The sequence below is a fragment of the Sabethes cyaneus genome, chromosome 2 (assembly GCF_943734655.1).
Source record: "Sabethes cyaneus chromosome 2, idSabCyanKW18_F2, whole genome shotgun sequence".
Taxonomy (NCBI): Eukaryota; Metazoa; Arthropoda; class Insecta; order Diptera; family Culicidae; genus Sabethes; species Sabethes cyaneus.
This window is the reverse complement of record NC_071354.1, coordinates 115,837,155-115,862,085: the sequence shown is the minus strand read 5'-3', so window position 1 is coordinate 115,862,085 and position 24,931 is coordinate 115,837,155. Positions and strand designations below refer to the sequence as shown.

The 24,931-nt window shown below is 40.9% G+C and overlaps 1 protein-coding gene across 1 annotated transcript in view; it reads left to right on the top strand.

Moving 5' to 3' along the window:
• Nucleotides 1–24,931, top strand: part of LOC128733514 (unconventional myosin-XVIIIa) — a 657,582-nt gene that overhangs the window by 351,800 nt on the left and 280,851 nt on the right. Inside the window, exons 10-11 of the mRNA XM_053827159.1 lie at nt 7,048–7,182; nt 7,242–7,469. Of these exons, the coding sequence (XP_053683134.1) occupies nt 7,048–7,182; nt 7,242–7,469 (363 nt within the window). The remainder of the gene's footprint in view (nt 1–7,047; nt 7,183–7,241; nt 7,470–24,931) is intronic.

The following is a 24,931-nucleotide window of genomic DNA, read 5'->3' as shown; positions in this document are numbered from 1 at the left end:
TTCTGACCCTCCTCCGTGTTGTAGCATAGCACACGATTCTGGAAATAATTTTCCAGGATCCTGTACAGCGACACCGGCACTTGGACGTTCCGAAGCGAGTTGGCTATGGAGTCCCAGCTAGCGCTATTAAACGCATTTCTCACGTCAAGCGTGACAACTGCGCAATGGCGGATACCTGTCCTCTTGCGCTGGATTGCCACCTCGGCTGTCTTAGTGACAGACAAGATTGCATCCACCGTAGATTTGCCTTTTCGGAAGCCGAATTGATTCCTTGACAGACCGTTTGTACCCTCCGTGTACTGTACGAGTCTGTTAAGGATAACCTTCTCCAGCACCTTACCGGCAGTATCGAGCAGATAGATCGGCCTATATGACGAGGGAACACCCGGAGGTTTTCCCGGCTTCGGCAACAGCACGAGGTTCTGTCGCTTCCATCTGTCCGGGAAGTGGCCAGCTTCCAGGCATCTCCTCATTACTGCTCCGAATAACTCGGGAGCCTCTAACATAGCCGCTTTAATGGCCATATTCGGAATTCCGTCTGGCCCCGGTGCCTTGCTCACCTTTAGGGATTTAGCGATCTCAATGAGCTCCTCATTCGTAACCGTCACTTCGTCCCCGACCACCAAACCGCCGTCGCCCACGTTACTTTGGATGTTCGGCTGGGAGGCCGACCATCCTACGCTATGGTCTGAGATACTAGAACGTCGGCCGTGGGACGACTCAGCGGCCTGGGGCCAGGGCCTTGGCTCGTGGCGCGGAAAGAGGCCCTCGATGATCCGCTCCAGCATCTCTGGCGATTGCGTATGTATGTATGTATGTATGTAGGTATGTATGTATGTATGTTTTTTTTTTTACAAGGTTTCGGAAAACTAATCTTCTTATCCGGAGCCAACCCGGACGTTGTGTGGGACTCTCACCCACCAAAACCTCATCCTTGCCCTCTGCCTACATCCCCCCGGTACCACAATGAAGTATTACATCAGGGGGAGGCTGTGCTCTTGCACTTTTCCAATTATCACGCTTTCTAGCGATTCTCCTACAGGCATATCAAGGGGATGCCGTACTCATGCACTTTGCAGTTATCAACGCAGGCTAACGTTGCTGGTCATTTGCGCAGCTAGCTCGCAGTACCCATCGAGACGTGTACCGATTAGAAGGTGCCGACAGTCATAACGTGCACCCCGTCACAGCCACCCTCGCGGGATTTCTTGACCTGACGAGACGTGTACCGATTAGAAAGTGCCCTCCAACATGACGCGCACTCCGTCACAGCCACCCTCGCAGGGTTTCTTTGCTATGCCTATTTCAACAAGCACCGATCTGAGTATTGGGACTATTTCGGGATAAATCCCATCCCCACACATATGAATCCAGTCTAGGGTTTTACCGCGCCCCGAATCGCGTTACTTTGGGGCGTCATATGCGGCTCAGAGAGGTTTGTTCCCTAGGCCACCTTTCATCCAAAATAACTTAACTGACGATGCTAGCTCGCTGCTCCGCTCTCCACTTACGCTGCAGATCAGACATGATGCATGCGATTGCGCTATTGACAGCATTCCAGATGCTCTCGTTGCGACACATTTCCTCCACCATATTTTCGACGTTAAGACCGGAAGGCAGATCATCCCTCCATGCTGCAAATCTGGGGCAGTCAAAAACCACGTGCTCTGCTGTTTCTTCCACGTTCCCACATTCCGGGCATAAGGGTGACCTGGCGTGCCCGAACCGGTAAAGGTATTGCCTGAAGCAACCATGACCAGACAGGAATTGCGTTAGGTAAAAGTTTACCTCCCCGTGCTTCCTATTCACCAAAACCGAGAGAGTCGATATGAGCCTGTGGGTCCATCTACCTTTCTGTGCCGTATTCCACTCCTGTTGCCACTTAGCCAATGATTCTGCGCTCATCAGCTTTCTGATTCCTCTGACCTCCTTTTGCCTATAGCACTCGTAGTCCTCCATCAGGGTGATGTCGATAGGAATCATCCCAGCGATTACGCACACAGCTTCTGGTGAGATAGTCCTATACGCGCTCACAACTCGAATGGCCATTAGTCGGGCCGTACTTCTCAGCTTCGCTCTGTTGCGCTGGGTTTGGAGCGCTGTAATCCAGGCTGGTCCGCTATACCGCAGTATCGACGATGATACACTGGCTAAGAGGCGCCTCTTGCTACTGCTTGGTCCAAAGTTATTCGGCATAATCCAAGACAGTGCACTGATGGCTTTCGCTGCCTTTTCGCATGCGTAGTCAGCATGACTGTTGAATTTTAACCGATTGTCGATCATCACGCCCAGGTGCTTCACCTCGCGTTTTGAGGTTATGGTATGTTCGCCTACGGTAATCCCCACGTGTTGGACTGCTCTCCGATTACTCACCAGTAGTATCTCCGTTTTATGGTGCGCTATTTGCAGTTTCGCGTTCTGCATCCAACTCTCCACCCTGCAGATTGACTCAGCCGCCAACGCCTCCACTTCCTCTAGTGATTCGCATGTAACCGTCATCACGATGTCGTCCGCGAAGCCGACGATTTCCACTCCCGTTGGTAGCTCTAGGGTTAGCACGCCGTCGTACATACTGTTCCAGAGAGATGGGCCGAGTATTGACCCTTGTGGAACGCCCGCCGTGATCACGGTCGTTTCCTTTCCGAGGTTCGTCCGGTATACTAGCATCCGATTCGAAAAGTAGCTTCTACTTGCCGATCCCTTCCATATAGCCTGACTGGTAAGTAACGGAACATTCTACCACCAATTGTGGACAGATGAGTGTTTATGCTATGCTCCTGACCTTCGATTCCCTTTTCTGTTTCGGCTGTAACTGAAAACGCCTTCTGTAACAGCTCATGGTGCTTGAAAGTACAACCATTCTTTCCACAGGGCTCAGCATTACAAGCTCCTTTATGTTGCCTAAGACACGTGCGACAGATCTTCAGGTGCTTAACTGCTGACCACCTCTCTCCGTACGAAAGTCCTAGAAATTTACTGCACTTGCTCGCGTTTCTACAAGAATTCTTACAGATTGGACACATCTTTGTAGATTCCGAAACAGCTGTTCTTGCTGGCCTTTTGGACTGAAGCTTCAGTAAACGTGTGCTCAGAGTGCGCGTTTATGTACGCTTTACCCTTTCTATTACTTACATATTCCGCAACAGCATAGATCCATTCGTTGAATGTAAATAAATCCACTTTTCTTATCGTTTTCTGATATCTTACCCAATCCAACCTGATCGAGGCCGGAAGTTTTCCGACGAGTTCTTGCAACAGCGTCGCATCACGTTTGTATTCCTTGCGTCCATATACGTCGATAGTGGTACACAAATTTTGCACCGCCATGGCAAAAGCAATTAATTTGTCCATCGCCTCTGCTCTTACTGGTGCGACAGACAGCACTTTCTCTCTCTACATTCGAATGATACAGTGTGGCTGCCCAAAACGCATCTTCAGTGTATTGATAGCCTTCGGGACCGATGCCGGATGCATGAGGAAACTTCGGACCACAATTAGCGCATCGTCCTTTAAACAATTCCGAAGCCGAATCATATTCTCCTCCTCCCTGTAACCACACATCTGTGTAGCGCTTTCGAACGTTGAAATAAAAATGGGCCACTCCTCCGGATTTCCACCAAACTTCGGAAGATCACAAGGAATAACCTGACGGGCGGCTATCTAATCGTGAGTGTTAGGTTTGCCCGAAAATGAACCGTTGAATGATTAGCCGCAGACGCAGCCACATGTTTGTTTATCTTTTATGGAGTTCATATTTACGGTGGCTGGAAAGTGCCTTGCTGCTCATCTTTCTCATTTTCATAGGATTCACTATTTTCATCGTTGCTGTCGCTATCAGCAGAAGCTGACCGTCCATCACCTTCTTCATTACCGGTTAACCACGATTTCACTTTATCCGCGGAATTCTCCTGCTCAGCAGCGATGCTTACACAACTGTCAATTTCAGCCAACTCTTCCATCAAACTATATTTTCGCTCCAGCAGCTCCTTTTTCCGCTTCATTTCCTCCTCTAGCAGGGTTTGTTCAGCTTCAATGCGTTTCATCTGCACTTCAAGTAACGCTTTTGCTGATTTCCGAGATGAACCGGATGCTACTGATTCTGCTAGTAATTTTGCCTTCTGAGTAGTTCGAACTTGTTTCCTTGTATTTCCTGCAGCCGCGTTTGCAACACTATCAAGAACACCCATTGCTTTCGACTCGGCCACATGATCCTTGGAACGCCCTTTCGGCTGTGCTGATTTAGCACCCTTCGTGTTTACCTTGCTGAACTTCACCTTCGGCGCTGATACCTTCTTGGAAACCGAAACCTTGTTTTTCTGGATTACCGTCGCTTTTACACATTTTGGGCAATTCCAAGGCTCATGTTCCACTTCCTGGCTAACACCAACGCAACTATAATGATGCCACTTATCACATTGGACCATACGACTATTGTCTGCTGCTTTACAGCTTCGACAGCTACAGCTGTTTCGTGGTTTATTCTTTCGCATATCTGTGGGGGGGGGGGGGGGGTCATTGACATTTAGAGATACACTGCCACCGATCGTGGCACCGATATCAGAGGGGATTACATTGTACATGATAGAGGTACTAACGTGATCGTTTTGTAGGGGGTCTTTATTAACGTTTTACGTTACAGTTTGGGCCATGGTTTGAGCCAATTCGGCCTTACCTGACACAGCGCGTCTTTTATCGGAACCATTCTGGGTAGACATCCTCGTAAACGAATTAAAAAGATGTTGTTTTTCCGAGCAATAAAAAGATGATTTCCGAATTTATAATCCGCTTCTTATATTAGACGAGATTTTTAATTCCTGTTAATACATTTTGGATCAGTTACTGTAAATCATTGATTGATAACTCACTTACGTTTAGTACAAATCCTGAATTGCTATCGAATACCTTCCTTTTTAGTAAGAAGCACTACGGTTCCAAACCGCATGGTCGCATAACCAGCCTGAACAAGATTATAGTAGACAAATATTCTTTCTACGAGAGTGAATCCAGCTTTAATTTACCTGCTTTTCAACCACTAATTTGTGTAACTATCTCTATCAGCTATCTCTATTCGACTATCCGTGAATTTATCTTCTAGTCCAATCTACTAATCGACTTATACTTTAACTTCCAACTATCCAAATCTATTTGCTCTACAAAATCACTTTCTGCTATGGCGTACTTGTCTTCTCTATACATCAGCGAAATATAATTTACTTATACCTTTCAGTGCTGCCGAACCAATTAAGCCTTTTGCTTAGCGGTGGTGTAGGCAGTCAGGTCCCTGACGGGGGACATTTGGAGCGCAAACGCTTAGGTTTGTTACACTATTTATATAAGAGGCTTATAGCTGTACCGAAAACCAGGTCTCTGACAGGACGTCATAAGAGGCTTATCGGTAACTAAAAACAGGACCCTGACAGGACGTCATGCTTTCGTAGCTTTCGTATTCTCAGTCACCTCACTGGTCGACTGCTGGACTGCTCGATTGCTCAACTAGGTAACTAGACTGCTCGACTCGACTGGTCGATTAGACTGCTCGATTTTATTGCTCGACTGGACTGCTTAACTGAACTACTCGACTGAACTATTCGATTGGACTGCTCGACTGAACTGCTTAACTGAACTACTCGACTGAACTATTCGATTCGACTGCTCGACTCAACTGCTTGATTGGACAGATCGGCTTGACTGCTTGACTGAACAACTCGATTTAACTGCTCGAGTGGCCTACTCTTCTTAACTACTCGATTCGACTGCTTGACACGTTTGCTTGACTTACTACTCGACCCGACTGTTCGACTTAACTCCACGATTGTAGTGCTCGACTGGACAGCATGATTCATCTGCTCGACTCAACTGTTCGATTCAACGCTCAACTCAACTGCTTGATTCCACTGCTCGACTGGACTACTCGACTGAACTATTCCATATTGGAGACAATACTTTGGACAGTTTCGAAAAATAATTTAACCCTCTAACGGGTAAGACCGTCTAAAGACGGTCTTCGCTTTTGGAGCTCCAGAGGCGCACACAAAATTTGTTTTTAATTGGCAATACGCAAAATGTGTTCAGAACAGATTTCTTGACGTTTTGATACTAATATCATAACATTCTGACCATGCATTCAAAAGTTATCATCTTTCAAAAACAAAAATTCCGAAAAATTCGGAAAATAATTAATGCGCGAATATTCCCTTTTTTACTTTTGAAGGAAAAGGACATCTAGAACAAAATGATTGACCTAAAAAATGTTTCTATGAGTAAATTTCATGCATTATTTTAATTTTGTAATATATCTGAATTGAAAAAACATCTGTGCAGAGCGTTAGACATGAAAAAAGAAAAAGAGAAATTGGACTTTTTCTTACCTGGCGCTCCTCCAGATAATTATTTTTGCATGAAAATCAGAACTTAAGGTTTTTTTGTGTGTACTTTCATGATAAAATAGTCATTAGCTTGATCGCATCGTTTTTACGTTGTTGCCCGTTAGAGGGTTAATTAAATGTTTGCGGGCATGTTCTGGTGGGAAATACAGTAAGGAAAAAATGTTTACTTCACCGTCTATATGACTACTTCAGCCCATACGTGTTCAAATTCTTTATGCTTATTAGTTATAATTTATTCAGAAGTAAAGTTTGCAAGACTGTCGCAGTGGCCTTTCAACCCAATGCCCTTCTGGCATACAAAAAAAAAAGTTTGCATTGATGGCTATGAAGACACATCCTCCTGATTTTTTATTGGATAATGATAAGTTGAGGTCGTGCCGAAATATATTAAAATTATTTTCAAATACTTCTTCGCTTTTTACGTTTCTGTCTTAGCTTGTCTCAGTTGCCAAAATTATTTCGAAAGAAGATCAGATTTTTCATTGAATTTCTTTCATTTGAGCCGGGCTTTTCATGCAGTTGAAATTCTAGCAATAGACAAGAATTGCAGCTAAATCAAAAATGACAAATTAAAATCGATTTGCAAAACTCCGGGGAATCACTTTACTTCAATATTTTGTACTTAATGATCATATACATAAATAAATGATTCTATTTACAGGTTTTGTTTCGTTCAGGCGTGCTTAATCAACTAGAAGCGAAACGTGATGAGTTGATATCAGATAGGATTATTCAACTGCAGGCCGTCTGCCGTGGTCATTTAGCTAGAAAAAGGCTCGTAGAAAGGCGTATACAGGTATAAAAAAACCAAAACTATATCGAATGTAATTTATTTTTTTTGTTTTCTTTGCGCAGGAACTCGCCGTCAGATGTATACAACGTAATGTGCGAGCTTTTTTGAAAGTCCGCGGATGGTCTTGGTGGAGATTGTTAGTTAAGGTTACACCTTTACTAAACGTTCACCGTACTGAAGAGCAATTAAAACTTGCAAATTGTGAGTTGGAAACGCTGAAAGCTAAATTGGCAAAATCTGAAATCGAACGGAACAAGCTCAAGGCGGAATATTCCAAGTTAGAACTAAGAGTGAGTATTATAATGTTTATAATATTGTAATTGTAATTGTAATTTATCAGTCCTCACCCTGGCAGAACACTTTCTGCCCATATACATATGCACGCATATGTTAGGTGAGAACCTACCAAGCCTTGCCAGTATAATCACGATTCATTTTAATTTTATAAAAGCCAGATCGACGTATAGTGAATTGAGCTGCAATTTTTGCTAATTTTTTCGTTGAAATACTGCTTATAATATTGCTTGATAGTGCTTAAAGTTTTCTTTGATAAACATTATGCTTTTAAGTATTAAAGATTTATTCGTAACGTGATTGTGGGTGAAAAAAAAAATCGGTATTGAAAATGGATCATCTTTGTAATGCCTGTGCCAATTGTATTCATTCGGAGGCTGACACGGTTATTTGTCAAGGTTTCTGTCGATCAACATTTCATGTTGAATGCCCCAGGCTTAATCCTGCCCTATGGGCAGAGGTAAAATCTAGTGATGCGATTTTTTGGATGTGTCAAGCTTGCAGAAAACTTATGAGCAATGCAACTTTTCGTGGAGCTCTAAGCAATGCTAATAACACACTTGATATGGTACTGGACCAGCAAAGTAAAATGTTCGAGGAATTAAGGGATGAAATTAAGAAAAACGCGAATATGATCAATCGAATCACAAGAAAAATTCCCTTAACGCCTTCAACTCCCAAACCAATTCCTGGTTCAGACGGAAAAGCATCGAAGCGTACGCGTATTCTTCTAGATCCTGCTCAAATGCTTTGTGGGAATAAAGAGCCAGCGCGCGACTCTTCCATTCCGATCGTACCGGTTACCCCTCGTGCCAATAAATTCTGGTTGTTTCTGTCTAGATTCTCACCACAAGCCGCTGTGGAAGGGATTTCTAAACTAGTACAGCAGAATCTAGAGCTAGAGGGTCCGATCGAAGTCGTTAAATTAGTTCGTAAAGGAGCGGATTTAAGTCAAATGACATACGTATCATTCAAGGTGGGAATTGATTTTGCTTATAAAGAAAAGGCGATGCAGCCCTCGAGCTGGCAAATAGGAATCTATTTCCGTGAATTCATAAATGAGTCTCGATCAAATACATTTCGAGATGACTACAAGTATAATGAGTCCAATCCGGAAAATTTCCTCACGCCGCTTACCAACACACAGTAATTATGATGAATCTGAAATGACGATAGATTATAATCTTACTGCGATTCACGAAAACATTACTGACGTACCTGAGTTAGTACCGAAATTGACGACCGCTGCCTCCGTATTATCCACAAGACGAAAACCTGCCGAAAAGGATGTATACTATTAGAACATGAAGCATAAAAGGAAGTGAACGGCAAAAAATTATCTATATGTCCTCAATCGAGTTAGATATAGATATATATTGCTTCACCGAAACTAACCTGGACTCAACTGTAATGGATAGTTCGTTGTTTCCTCCCGCTTTCTGTGTATATCGTTGTGATAGAAACTCAGCAAACAGTGAAAAAAACATCTGGAGGTGGTGCTCTCATTGCCGTCCGAAACTGCATCGCCAGTACCGAACACGCAGTAGCTAAAAACAATGAAGCACTCTGTGTTAAATTGCCAGCAGACACCGGATCGCTTTTTCTGTGCTGTGGCTATATTCCACCTACCTCTAGCATTGATCGGTATCGCTCCTTTTGCCTTTTTGTCGAATCCGTAAGTGTGTCCATCGGCCCAGATGATGATGTCGTTGTGATCGGCGATTTCAACCTGCGAAATTTGAATTGGAATCAGACTCACTTTGACTCAAGTAATAAGTTTTACCTATCCGATCAAATCACTTCACAATCGGAGATAGCCATTGTTGATGAATTTCTTGCGGCCGGGTTGATGCAAATATGTGATATACCAAATCACAACAATTGTTTTCTTGATTTGGTATTCACTACCGAACAAACTTTTGAAAGAGTATCAGGATGAATTAATGGAACCTCTCGCGAGTCTGTTCAATGCGTCTCTCACTTTCGGCTACTTTCCCTCGATTTGGAAGGTGTCTCGAATTAGTCCAATTTATAAAAAAGGATCTCGTTCAGATGTGGAGAACTACCGCGGAATAACTATTCAATCGGCTATACCAAAGCTTTTTGAACAGATTGTGTACGACTATTTGTATGAAAAAGTTGCGGAACGCATTTCCTCTACGCAACACGGGTTTTTGAAGAGAAAATCGGTTACTACAAACCTCTGTGAATTTACGTCTCTAGTGAATGACTACATCTCGAAAGGATGTCAAGTAGATTGTATATACACAGACATGAGTAAAGCGTTTGATGCCGTTAAGACCGAAAGTATTATGCAGGCGGCTGCAGATTTTGGCATCGGAGGTCCGATCTACAATTGGCTAGGAAGTTATTTGCTACACAGAGTTCAATATGTGAAAGTTAAGGAAAATGTTTCAGACTCCTTTGTTGTTAATTCAGCTGTGCCGCAAGGTAGCCATCTGGGTCCATTATTGTTTGTGCTGGTGATGAATAAGCTTCCAACTATGTTGTCCAATGCTATAATTTTAATATATGCTGACGATGTAAAAATATTCTTACCAATCAAGACTGACGCTGACTGTCTCAAACTTCAACTTGACATGGATAACTTTGGAACGTTTTGCTCAAATAGCGGCTTAAATATCAATCCGGACAAATGTTCGGTAATGACCTTTTCTCGGAAAATACGAAAAATTGAGTTTCAATACTCTTACAACGGCATTGTCCTGCCCCGCAGAGAAATTGTTCGAGACCTAGGAATTGTTTTCGACAGCTCACTTTCTTTTACAAATCATATAGACAATGTTATTAAGGACTGTCTTAAATTATTCTCTCTCGTGAAGCGATTCGGGCGAGACCTAAAGGACCCACATGCAATATTGGCTATATACGTTGGACTTGTACGGAGTAAGCTTGATTTTGTGAGCGTTGTGTGGCGCCCTCAATACGTAACTTATATACAACGAATTGAGCATTCAAAAAAAGTTTGTACGTTTTGCCTTGCGGAATTTGAGATGGAATGGAGACCAACTGCCGCCGTATCAAGATCTCTGTTCTCTAGTCAACATGGACACGATTCACTGCAGGCATAGAATAGCTGATATAGTGTTATTCGTAAACATTTTATCTGGACGAACCGATAGTCAAACACTTGCCGCACGGTTGCACTTTAATCAAAGTCAGGTCGTGCTCCGTAACAGACGTGTTTTCAACCCGCCTCATAGAAATAGGAATTATTCTCTTCATGAACCAACGTGCCGTTTTATGAGAGCTTTCAATGATCTACAGCATGTAGTGGAAATTACTATGCCACCAACTACCATTAAAAATAGGCTTAGTTTATATTTAAGGGGACAAGTGCATTTCTTTTAATCATTGTATTCATTTTTATTCCTTGTGTTAATATTAAGTTTTTTTTTGGCAACGGGCTTGTAGCCTATACCTTAATGACCAATAATAAATAAACGGGCTAGTTATTTCGTGATCTACCCGTGCAATATCTTATTTGCACTGACACTAAGAATCGCCCAAGACTTACCCCTTCGGATGGTTGCGAACGACTGGAGGCTGCTCAGCAATCGACTGGAATGCCGGCGATACCGATGACTGCCGACACGATAGCGCACCGAGCGCATGGTATCCGTCGCGATGATAGCACCGGGCATCACTGCTAAGAGCTGAGTGATACACGCTCCGATACTGGAATATGCAATGCGATATTCTGGTCCAGGGGTACTCAAATCCCACTCTACCAAGCTTAGTTACTTGGATATGCACTAGACCGTATAGCGCACCGGCTTCTACCACTAGCAGGCTCAGACTTGCCTGTCACATTAGTTTCAGATACATTACACAGAAGATAGTTGGAGATAGAAAGTGAAATAATAGAGTAGAGTCCTCCGTGTTGTAACATAGCACCCGATTCTGGAAATAATTTTCCAGAATCCTGTACAGCGACACCGGCTCTTGGACGTTCCGAAGCGAATTGGCTATGGAGTACCAACTAACGCTTTTAAACGCATTTCTCACGTCGAGCGTGACAATTGCGCAATAGCGGATACCTGTCCTCTTGCGTTGGATTGCCACCTCGGCTGTCTTAGTGACAGACAAGATGACATCCATCGTAGATTTGCCTTTTCGGAAGCCGCATTGGTTCCTTGACAGTCCGTGTACTGTAAGAGTCTGTTAAGGATAAACCTTTTCAGCACCTTGCCGGCAGTATCGAGTAGACAGATCGGCCTATATGACGAGGGGACACCTCAAGGTTTTTCCGGCTTCGGCAATGGGAGCAGGTACTGTCGCTTTCATCTCTCCGGGAAGGGGTCAGTTCGCGGGTTCGCATTGGCACTAGCACATAACCTTTCAAAACAGGCTCGTTTACTAGCTTTCATCCCACTCTTAATCGCTGCGCGTGCAGCGCAAGTGCTACTCGACATTCAGCCCTGCCTTCCTCCGAACGAGCTCTTTGCATACTTCTCCCCGCACGAAAGCACGCTCCGCGGAGTTCCACCATTTCAGCTGTCCACCAGTAAGCCGGTGACTTCCCATACCTAGGTCGGCTTTTCCTAGTTGCCAGTTGCCCAGTTGCCGTTTCCGGCAGGGACGCCATATATGGGTCCGAGATTATGGCACACGAAATTGATCCTTCTCCTTGAAGTTTTCCTAGTCAAAACTCTAGTGCGCACGTTTTCTTTGATTTTGGGCTATTGTGTGCGCGAGTAACTGTGTTACAAAAGTTAGCTCGAATGTTCGAGGTTAATATCTTTTGACCGGAAAAACCAATTCTTATGAAATTTTGCATATATATTTGTAGTGTCAAAACCTGTCGTTTGACATTAAAATAATTAAAATTAGGCAAATTAACTTGGTTAAAATCATTATAAATTATAATTAATTTTGGTGGGGTGTATACGGTTGCTCATAACTTTCAAACTAAACGTCCAATCAAAAAACAAATCAATAGTGATCTAGCCGGCTATATTACCTTTTAAATGAAACTAATAGCTCATAAATTGGTTTGGCTATCTCTGAGAAACAGGCGATCATTTGGACCTTGTCAATGCTGGTTTTTGGGCGTAACTTTTAAACTGCATATTTGTTTCCGATGAAACTTGGTAGAAAATTTAGCGATAGCAAGAGCTTTCATTTGGTACTAAGATCATTGAAATTGGTTGTGTAGTTCCGGAAAAAACCGTGTCACGTAGTTTTCACATTTTTGCCTATAACTTTTAAGGGGGCATAGTACTTTTTACGCCATATTTTTTGCCTTATTTCATAAATTTATTTCTCGATAATGCTAAAAGCCAATCGAATCAGGTTTTTTGCATTCAAAACATTATATTTAATACTAATATTTACAGTTTTGTTTTCATATGAGAACCTCTTCCCCTTTCCCCTACGGCTCCTTGAAGATAGTCATTCAAAAAAAACATGAATTGCGGTACCATGGATTGGCACTGGGAGGCTTATCCGAATTAAAAAATTCCAAAACGACATGAAAGTATATTAAATTATCTCGTGTTTGACCCATCCTTTTTTTAAAATTCGAACGCGTAACAAAATGGCGGACATTCAAACATAAAAGTAAGGTTTTTAGCCGAAAAAATTGACTTTAAACATTTCTAAAAAATACAAAAATTACAATATCGAAAAAAGGATGGGTCAAACACTAGATAATTTTGTTGGCTTTCAAACGAAAAAAGAATCATGAAAATTGCTTGAGCCGTTCTTGAGATATTTATGGTACCGACTTTGAAAACCTGGTTTCGAGAAAAACGGCGTTGAAGTTTTTATTCGCTGTGTAATCGCTCCAGACATGCACGGTACAAATAGCTGTAACTTTGTCAATTTTTGGAATTCATCGACTTCGACTTCAAACACATATGGTCAAAATGTTAATCTTTCGAAATAATCAATAAAAAAAATTTCGGTTTTTACAAATTGAAAAAGTACTATGCCCCCTTAAACGAAAAGTCGCACCACGAAACAACTGAATGGTGATATTCTAAACATAAATACCTTCCAAACAAAAGTACGAATGAATCGGTTCAGCCATCACCGAGAAACAGGCGATAGAAAATGAGCTGCACACACACACACACACACACACACACACACACACACACACACACACACACACACACACACACACACACACACACACACACACACACACACACACACACACACACACACACACACACACACACACACACACACACACACACACACACACACACACACACACACACACACACACACACACACACACACACACACACACACACACACACACACACACACACACACACACACACACACACACACACACACACACACACACACACACACACACACACACACACACACACACACACACACACACACACACACACACACACACACACACACACACACACACACACACACACACACACACACACACACACACACACACACACACACACACACACACACACACACACACACACACACACACACACACACACACACACACACACACACACACACACACACACACACACACACACACACACACACACACACACACACACACACACACACACACACACACACACACACACACACACACACACACACACACACACACACACACACACACACACACACACACACACACACACACACACACACACACACACACACACACACACACACACACACACACACACACACACACACACACACACACACACACACACACACACACACACACACACACACACACACACACACACACACACACACACACACACACACACACACACACACACACACACACACACACACACACACACACACACACACACACACACACACACAGACATTGCTCAAATCGTCGAACCCTATCGATTGGTATATGTGACTTGGCCCTCCGGGCCTCGGATCAATTTCATATTTTTCGACCAATTTTTAAACCTTTGTTATAGTATAACAAAGGTAAAACCTACACATGTTGTACAAAATACAACAGCGTGAGTAACTGAAAGTTAATAAAAATTGATGAATTTTATCCAAGAAACCGACACATCTTCGGAACATAATTCATCTATTGGTTAATGTTGCGTAGGGCGTTGGTTTACATAAAATTTTTGGAAATTGAATAAGTTTACACAATTTGAACAAAATAGGAGCACTTATAAATTTTGATAGATCCTTTTTCCATGAAACTGCGGAGTCAGTTCTTATTAATTTGAGTAAGTGCAAGTAAAAGTAAGTTATAAGGGGAAATACTATTCTTTAACATACACATTGCGTAGTAAAGGTCCAGTTTATAGGTTTTTGAACTATGCATAATTTCCTGTAATGCAATTCTATTTGGTTCATATCAATAAAGTTTTCTTGAATAAATTTCATCAATTTGTATTAACGTTCGGTTACTCACGCAGCTGTATTTTGTACAACATGTGTAGGTTTTTGAATGCCATATTGTTATATAGTTACAAATCATTGTTTAACTAACGTATATTCTTCAATAAACTTGTTATGAGCAAAATGTCAGAAATATTCGATGCATTAATACTTTAAATTGTTAGGAAAACAGATCAGCATAAACCGACCGAAAATCACAGAAACGATGCAAGCAGCATGTGAGGTGTACCGCAATTGGCCCCAACTGGCATTTTATCTCGTTTCTTCATATAGAAAAATGGTGTCTGTATGCAGCAAAACTATCAGCAAATGTAAAATGTTTAAAATGTAGCCGTCTGTTAGTAGTCGAATAATTCGGAGTCAAAATTAGGGTGTTTTTTATAATCAAAGTTCTACAGATCCTAAACAAGCAGAGATAGAGGTATACTACATTCAGTAAAGTTCAGTGCAATTTTAAGAAACTCTTCCAAAGGGTCGATAAACTTAAAGTCAAGTTTTCCTAGACAAAACTCTAGTGCGCACGTTTTCTTCGGTTTTGGTCTATTGTGCGTGAAAGTAAACGTGTTACAAAAGTTGGCACGTGTGTTCGAGGGTTGATATCTTTGGACCGGTAAAACCAATTCTTATGAAATTTTGTATATATATTCGTAGTGTCAAAACCTCTCGTTTGATATTAAAATAATTAAAATTAGGTAAATTATCTTGGTTAAAATCATTATAAATTACTTTTAATTTTGGTGTGGTGTATACGGTTGCTCATAACTTTCAAATTAAACGTCCAATCAAGAAATCATTCAATAGTGATCTATTAGGATATATTATCTCTCAAATGAGACTAATAGCGCATAAATCGGTTTGGCTATCTTTAAGAAGCAGGCGATAATTATTATCTTGTCAAAACAGCTTTTTAAGCATAACTTTTAAACTACTTGTTTGTTTTCAATTAAAAATTCCTGAACAATTTAGCTTTAATAAGGGTTTTCATTTGATACTAAGATCGTTGAAATCGGTCATGTAGTTCCGGAGAAACCCGTGTCACGTATTTTTCACATTTTTGCTTATAACTTTCAAACGAAGCGTCGTATTACGAAACAACTCAATAGTGATCTACTAGACAATAATACCTTTCAAACTATCTGAGCATATCCACGAGAGAGATTTTGGCCAAGTATCGACGAGCGAGGTATGAGTTGACCACGATACTGAGGAGGAGAAAGCGCCAGAAGGAGGACAGAGATCGTGAGGAGCTAGAACAACTATTCCGGGCTAATGACACCCGCAAGTTTTACGAGAAGGTGAACCAAACTCGCAAGGCCCAGACACAAAAACCTGACATGTGTAGGAACGAGGGAGGGAATCTAATCACAAACGAGCGCGAGGTGATCGTCATGTGGAAGCAGTTCTTCGATGAGCATCTCAACGGCGATATAGCAGCAGGATACGCAATGGAAGTTAACCTCGGAGTACCTACAAACGACAACAGCGTACTGGCTCCCGATCTCGAAGAGATCCGGTGAGAAATCGGTCTGCTGAAGAATAATAGAGCCGCCGGAAAGCACCGACTCCCGGCTGATTTCTATAAAATGGCCAAGAACCGTTAGCAACGGCACTTCACTGGCTGATTTCAAGGATTTAGGAAGAAGAGAAACTACCGGAGGAGTGGATGGAATGCGTAGTCTGTTCCGTCTACAAAAAGGGCGACCGGCTAGACCGCTGTAACTACCGCGGCATTACGCTGGTCAACGCCGCCTACAAGGTGCTTTCCCAGATTTTGTTGCGTCGTCTATCCCCAATAACAAGAGATTTCGTAGTGCAGGATCAGGCGGGCTTTATGGGGGCCCGTGCTATTACGGATCAAATTTTTACTCTCTGACAAATCCTTCAGAAATGTCGAGAGTACAACGTGCCCACGCATCATATTTTCGTGGATTTCAGAGCAGCATACGAAAAGAGCAATACCGTTGAACGCGAACAGCTATGCCAGATAATGCACGAGTACGGTTTTCCGGATAAACTGACGCGGCTGATCAAAGCTACTCTGGAACGAGTTATGTGTTACGTGCGCGTTTCGGGGACACTCTCAAGTCCTTTCGAATCGCGCAGAGGGTTACGGCAAGCGGATGGACTGTCCTGTATGTTATTCAATATCGCTATTGAAGGTGTGATCCGGCGAGCGGGCAGCGAAACGAGAGGAACGACCTTCAGCAAGAGTAGCGAATTCCTAGCCTTTGCAGACGACCTCGACATCATTACTAGAAACCGTGGTATGGCGGAGGCAATCTACGCCAGACTGAAAACGGAGGCTAGGAGGATAGGGCTACAAATTAATGCGTCGACAACCAAATATATGGTAGAAAGAGGCTCCCGGGAAAGTAACGTTCACCTTCTACGGACAGTGACTATTGACGGCGATGAACTGGAAGTGGTTGATGAGTTCGTATATTTGGGATCTCTGGTCACCACCGACAATAACACGAGTAAGGAGATGCAACGACGCATTCAAGCTGGAAATCAAGCCTTCTTTTCCCTCCGCAAGACGTTTCAATCTAGGAGCATCCGCCACCGTACAAAGCTGACGATGTCTTCTTCTTCAGCAGCATAGAGCCGGGGTGGCTCGTGCTGTTTCAAGCACTCGTCTCCATTCAACTCGGTCTTGGGCCACTCGTCGCCAATTTCCTAGTCGTCTCAGAAGTCGCAAATCGCTTTCGACCTGGTTGAGCCATCGTGCACGTTGGGCCCCCCTGTTCCTGGTGCCGGTGGGGTTGTTGAAGAGGACTATTTTCGTCGCACTGTCGTCCGGCATCCTTACGACGTGTCCGGTCCACCGTAGCCTGCTAATTTTCGCTAGATGTACGATGGGAGTCTCCCCAAGCAGTGCCTGTAGCTCGTGATTCATACGCCTCCGCCACTCTCCGCTTTCAGTTTGTACTCCGCCAAATATCGTCCGCAGCACTTTCCGCTCAAACACGGCAAGGGCGCGTATGTCCTCCGTAAGCAGCGTCACGGCTTCAAGTCCATAAAGAACTACCGGTCTAATAATGGTTTTGTACATTGTTAGCTTCGTGCGGCGGCGTATGCTTCCTGATCGTAGCGTTTTACGAAGGGCAAAGTACAAGCTGACGATGTACAAAACGCTAATAAGACCGGTAGTCCTCTACGGACTTGAAACGGTAACTTTGCTTACGGAAGACATACGTGCATTTGCCGTTTTTGAACGAAATGTGTTGCGGACTATTTTTGCTGGAGCGCAAACGGTAACGGAAAGCGGAGAGTGGCGGAGACGTATGAATCACGAGCTACAGGCACTGCTTGGGGAGATTCCCATCGTACACCTGGCGAAAGGTGGGAGACTACGGTGGGCCGGCCACGTCGCAAGGATGCCGGACGACTGTGTAGTGAAATCCGTTCTCTTCAAGAACTCCACCGGCACCAGGAATAGAGGGGCTCAACGTGCACGATGGCTCGACCAGGTTGAAGCCGACTTGCGTGTGTCGAGACGCGCAACGAATTGGAGACGAGAAGCCCAGGACCGAGTACAATGGAGAGGAATTCTTGATACGGCAAGAGCAACCCCGGTTCTCGGCTGAATAAGTAAGTAAGTAATAAGTAACTTGAACTTGAAAATAAAGTCGTGTGGTTTAATGGTTGCCTAAAACTACATTTGTAAGGTTAGGAACTGAAAACTGCACCAGCCCGCACCTCCTAGCTTGGCTACTCAATTATACAAATTGAAGTGTTTCCAGTTATGGCCACGTGGAGGCGCTAGGTAGGGCTTGGGATGACTAGAGCTATTTTGGGCGCTTTTTCCTAGTTGCCTTCCCCATTTAATATCCGATTGTTTATCGCTAGGATGCATATGGATGATAACTAACACAGCGTTAACAAACTGTTGAATTAAATTCCGAAAACGTCTCGATCTCTGTATGAGCATTTCCAGCTCTAAAACACTTAAGAAGCTTTTTTGACTCGACTATTTTGATTAGAATGATTGGAATGTGAAAATATGAAAATGGTTTGTTTCTAAATCTAATATCTTCATCTTATATATAAAAATGGAAGTGAAAAAGTTCGACCGCGCATCACTTGAGAACGGAGCGTCCGATTTGAGCCTTCTTTTCTTTATTGTGTTCGTTTCCACCACCGCTATGTTTTTACGGCGAGAAAAGTTGGAAAATTTACTGGGAAGATAGGAAAACTCGAAAAATTAGTTTTCCATATAAAACCCGCAACGCATTGTATTTGGCTGCTATGATCATCGTACGATTTTTTGCAGCACCGTTGCCGTATTCAAACAAACACGTGGTTACCATCATTGAAATCGCCACATCTAACAATGCTATTAAACATTTTGGGGGTTTACAATTTCAGAAAATAACCAATCAATAGGTCCAACTTATTAATCAACCTAAACTCAAGCCTAAAGCGTTAGTAATAAAATTCGTTAATTTCATTCATTCGTTCATTCATTTATCAAATTTATGAAACAAACACGATTTATTTTTATTCCTTTTTACATCGGATGCGTAGCCAGAAGATCCAGTGCAGGTTAACAAAAGGTTTAAGCACTAAATTCACTAAATTGCCACATCCCAACCGTCAAATGAAGAATACATTTAGCATATGTTAACGGATTATGTGCATATTCGGTTTAACTGAATATCAAGCTAATAAATCAACAGTAAGAGCATATGATCTAGAATTTTTAAAAAAATAGTGGACGAAGAAACTATTTACGCCTTTCACGCCGAGGACCCGGGTTCAAATCCCAACCCCGCAGAAGTCACGAATGACCCAAGCTGGTTAAAGTGACTATAATCAAAACAAACAAAAAATCGTGTTTAACTTTCAGTCGATTTTATATCGTAATAGATTCTTTAGAAGTGTAAAAAGGTTTATAAAATGACGCATTTATGTTAAATTGTTTTAGTGCGTGAATTACCAAAGGAACAATACAGCGATCAATTGATTTTGTGGAATAATAAAATTTAGTTTGTTTTGAGAATAACAGTTATCGAGATTCAGCAACGCAATTCCTTTGGGTAATTCTTATCAATAGATTTATGAATAAAAAAAAAAAATAAAAATCTGATGACTATTGATATTGAATACATATCAGAATATAAAATTGACCCTTAAATTATCGAGAAATTCCAAAGTTGCAGCAGACGATATTAGCCGTCTGACCAACTTTTACAACAAATATATTAACATCCAGTATTACTATTTTTTAACCAGCAGAGTTTATAAAACAAGACTCAATGCAACTACCACTAACACTACTGTTGATGTTGCGGGGATTGGCAAATCAACTTTTACACCGATATGCATTTCTTACTAATGACTTAATACAGTTGTTAAATTTAGACATTCTCTGAAATCCCGGCGTTTAATCAACCAAACGCAGTATGGTAGCCGCGTGTAGCCATTTGAAAAGAACACACTCGCGTGAACCGAGTAGACTTACTTCGAGGTTGGAGTACTGGTTACTTGTGATATCGATATGAGTTAAAATTAGACGAAGTATAGATATACATGCAGCTGATTACTAAAGGTCCAATGGGGGATTTCTCTCTGGTGTCCGGGGTGTCTGCGTGCAGATCCCAGATCAAATCGAAGTGTCCGCCCTGGTCGGTTCTATAATTCTGCTCGATTTATTGGTAGGAACTAGCCCTTTTATACAGGATTTTCCCTTAGCTAGCACAATCGGTCAAATACCAATACTTAATACTATTGCATCCAAAATATTCAATGTTTATCAACATTGGCAGCTATTGTACTGAATCGTACTTTGTTTTTGTTTTGGGCCGCGCCTCGCCTGTGTGATGCCAGCGGCGCGTGCCGGTTCGGAGCTGGAGCAAATGCGCACCAGCAGCGATGAGTCACATCGTCATCGCTGCGAGTGGCGTCGTTCACTCCGCATCATAAACGCACATGCAGCATAACGCGGCTACATGCATCACACAGCAGCGGGCGTAAACCACTCGTAAATAAATAGCGGTTTACTGTGTACTGTTTATAGTACATGGAGAGTGCGTATAGCACAGCAGAACTCATTAGACAACGGCACACTTGACTTATACCTAAAAAATATCCCTTTTTCTAAAACGCAGCAGGAGTTCATCTGAAGCTTACATATCGTATATTTTATCCAATTTGTGGCAGTACGAAGTTTGCCGGGTCTTCTAGTATATCTATAAAAGTAAAAGTAAATAGGGAGGTTTGATACAACGGGATTTTCTTTTTAAAAATTTAGCTTTTTGCTTTCTGGCCTAAAACGAACAATCTGACAAAATTTGGTTCAAATCTGTGAAGGTCGGTTACACACTAAAATTTTTTTTACCGAACTCTGAGCAGCCGAACGTTCTATAAAAAATTCGATGGTACCAATCGACGTTTACGGATCATTAGTAATGTTTGGCATCATAAAAAATTTTTACCGAACGTTCTGCTGCTCTGAGTTCGGTAAAATTTACGATAATTTACCGAACCCGGTACTTTTTTTTAAGTGTGTACAGTATATATAAAAATTTAGTTCAAAGTGGTGCATATAGAATTTGACGTCAGTTTTACAAGAACTACAAATTTCAAAAAATATCAGAAAGAGTATCTATATGTAGCTCCTCGCCAGATTTTAGGGCATAATTTAAGCTATGTTTGAAAAAATTAAGGCAAACAGCAGAGGATCTTTTGAGAACATTAACATTTTATAATTTTATAAAATTACAGGGCTACCCGAATAAAAATGTATAGCGAAAAAACATTAAATTTCACTGTTACATACATTGAAAACCTTCGAAAAACCACATTGAAAAAGTGAAAATCTTTGTAAAAGTTACACTGAAGTTACCATGAATATCAGTGATTTCACAGTAAATTTTAATGGAAACCGCCAATTTTACAGCGAATAAGGGGGGTGATTAAGTGATGTAACACTAAATTTTTCGGCTTTTTCCCATACAAATAAAAACCAAAAACAGTAAAATTTGTGGTACATTCACTATAAGTTTTACACTGTTTTACAACGAAGTTACAATGAAATTTAAGGTGAGTTCTGCAAAAAAAAATTGAAGGCTTTCGGATTATTAGGACAAAATAAAACCGGCTGATTAATTACCGTATTTCATGTTTTTGAAAAGATATGATGACAATGAGTTTGATAGACTTCGAACTATTATGATTTTCGAGCCGCATTCATCGCTCATATTAGGAAAGTATTAGAGGTCAGTACACCTACATAAACAAATCTGCTCTTTCCCATTCACGCCTTATCTTAATCTGTTAGATCCTATCGACTCTTTGTTTCATTACTGTCTTCTATCGTTCCGTCTGTCAATTGTAAAATCTACCGTTATAAAAACTTTATAATATGCCTGACACTCATTCGATGTCAAGACGTAGAAACAACGAGGTTGGTCTATTCCATAGGAACGGAGCCTTTCCCCGAACACCCGCGTTAAGAATCGCGGCTAATATGTTGACAGACGAACAAGTAAGTCGTAAGCGCCTGCATAGTGCCGTCGTCCCGTCAGTAAAACGAATCAGATTAAACTTCTCAATCGGTGGTTTCTACAGTAGACGGAGGAAGAGACACAATTTGTGTCTACAAATAACTCAACCTGCCAAGGATTGGACCTTAGAGATTATTTCCTGCTTCAAAACAATTTGCATTGTTGCCGAATTATATGAAAAATTTTCCAAGAACGGTACAGTGAAGTTACAGCATAAAGTGTTATAAACAGCAAAATTCATTGTAATCGTAAAGTTTTTACATTAATATGAATACATCATATGAAAATTTTTCCAAGAACGGTACAGTGAAGTTACAGCATAAAGTGTTGTAAACAGTAAAATTCATAGTAACCGTAATGTTTTGCCTTTCTACTATATAAATATATAGTATAAAGGTATAGAAATCACTTGGAAAACCGGAAATGGAAAGAAGGTCCTGCGGGTCGAATGTTATATACCATTCGACTTAGTTTCGAAAACTGAGCATTTTCTGTGTGTGTGTATGTATGTGTGTGTGTGTGTGTGTGTATGTGTGTGTGTATGTGACGCTTTTAATCTCACTCACTTTTCTCGGAGATGGCTGGACCGATTTTAATGTTCTTAGTGTCAAATGAAAGGTCTAGGTGTCCCATTGGTCGCTATTGAATTTCATACTGATCGGACTTTTAGTTCAAAAGTTATGCATAAAAATACGAAAAATATGGGACTTCATTATCTCATAGATCCCTTAACCGATTTGAACAAAATTGATTGCATATGAAAGAGGAGCCTTACAAACCCTTAACTTCCAAATTTCATGATGATTGGACTTGTAGTTTGAAAGTTACATAAAGAAATGTGAAAAAATAGTATTTAAAACATATTTATGTAACATATAAGCATTAATTTAATGAAAAACATCACACATTTTATGATTATTTGAAAATTACTGCTGAGATCTATCAAACGAAACCGAGTTATTTAAAATCGGACGCTTCATTCAAAAGTTATTCAAACTTTAACACTTAAGCACCGTATATTAAACCGTTAAAACGTGTGAAATCAAAACATATCAATCAAATGTTGATTGTATTCAATGTATGAGATGTGTGTGATGTATGTGTGTATGTATGTATGTATGTATGTATGTATGTATGTATGTATGTATGTATGTATGTATGTATGTATGTATGTATGTATGTATGTATGTATGTATGTATGTATGTATGTATGTATGTATGTATGTATGTATGTATGTATGTATGTATGTATGTATGTATGTATGTATGTATGTATGTATGTATGTATGTATGTATGTATGTATGTATGTATGTATGTATGTATGTATGTATGTATGTATGTATGTATGTATGTATGTATGTATGTATGTATGTATGTATGTATGTATGTATGTATGTATGTATGTATGTGATGACAATTTGCAATTTTAAAATTTGCAATGAAATTCAAGAAAAGTGAGAAACATGTCAATTGTCTGAAGTTTTTGAAGCCTCTTAGTGGAATACGAACTCTGAAATTAAAGAAAAGAAAAAACTTTTACCGACTAAATTCCACTATTTAATATTTATTCGCGACAGATACGTATACGCTTTGAAATAAGACACTGATGAAGCCTGCACGTCGTAGGTGAACTACGTATCTGTTGCAAATAAATATTAAATAGTGGGATTCAATCGAAAAGATTTTTCTTTTCTTTGATTTCAGATTTCAATTGTCATTTTCTTCACTTGCTGTTACTCACAATTGTACAAGAAAAGCAAAAAGCGAAGAAAAGCAGTTTATTTAAGCATGTAGGTATAGTGGCGTATAGAATCAAAACTACTAGTGAGTTGATTTTTCCAAATAAATTTGTACAAATTCCTAACAAATTCTGCGCATCAATAGATGCTCTTTTCAATCAATAGATACTAGAGCTTAGAAATGTTATATGAAAAATATGAAGCAAACGTTGCACGGTAGAAATTTTGTAAGATTGGTTTTCGTTAGTGATATTTTAAAGGACAGATGTCTTATGTCATGTATCATGTTTTAATAAATAAATAAAAAAAAGACAAGCACTGGGAATCATATCGATCATATTTCCCATTCTCAAGCATGTTTATGGCGCAGCTTTGGCACTATTTTTCGACCTCATCTTGTTTTCCTAACCCTCTAACATTGTAAAAACGATGCGATCAAGCTAATGACTATCTTTTCATGAAAGTACATTCAAAAGAAGCTTAAGTTTTGATTTTCATGCAAAAATAATTATCTGAAGGAGTGCTAGCTAAGAAATAGTTCCATTTCTCGTTTTCATATCTAATGCTCTATTCAGTAATTTTTTTCTAATTCAGAAATATTGCAAAATTGAAGCCAAGCAAATCAATAGTAAAATTTTGAGATCAATCATTTTGTTGTAGATATTCTTTTTCTTCAAAAGCGAAATATAATAATAATTTTTCTGAACTCTTGTTTTTCAAAGATGCTAACTTTTGAATGCATGGTATTAATATCAAAATATCAAAAAATCTGCTATGAACATTTGTTCATATTGTCA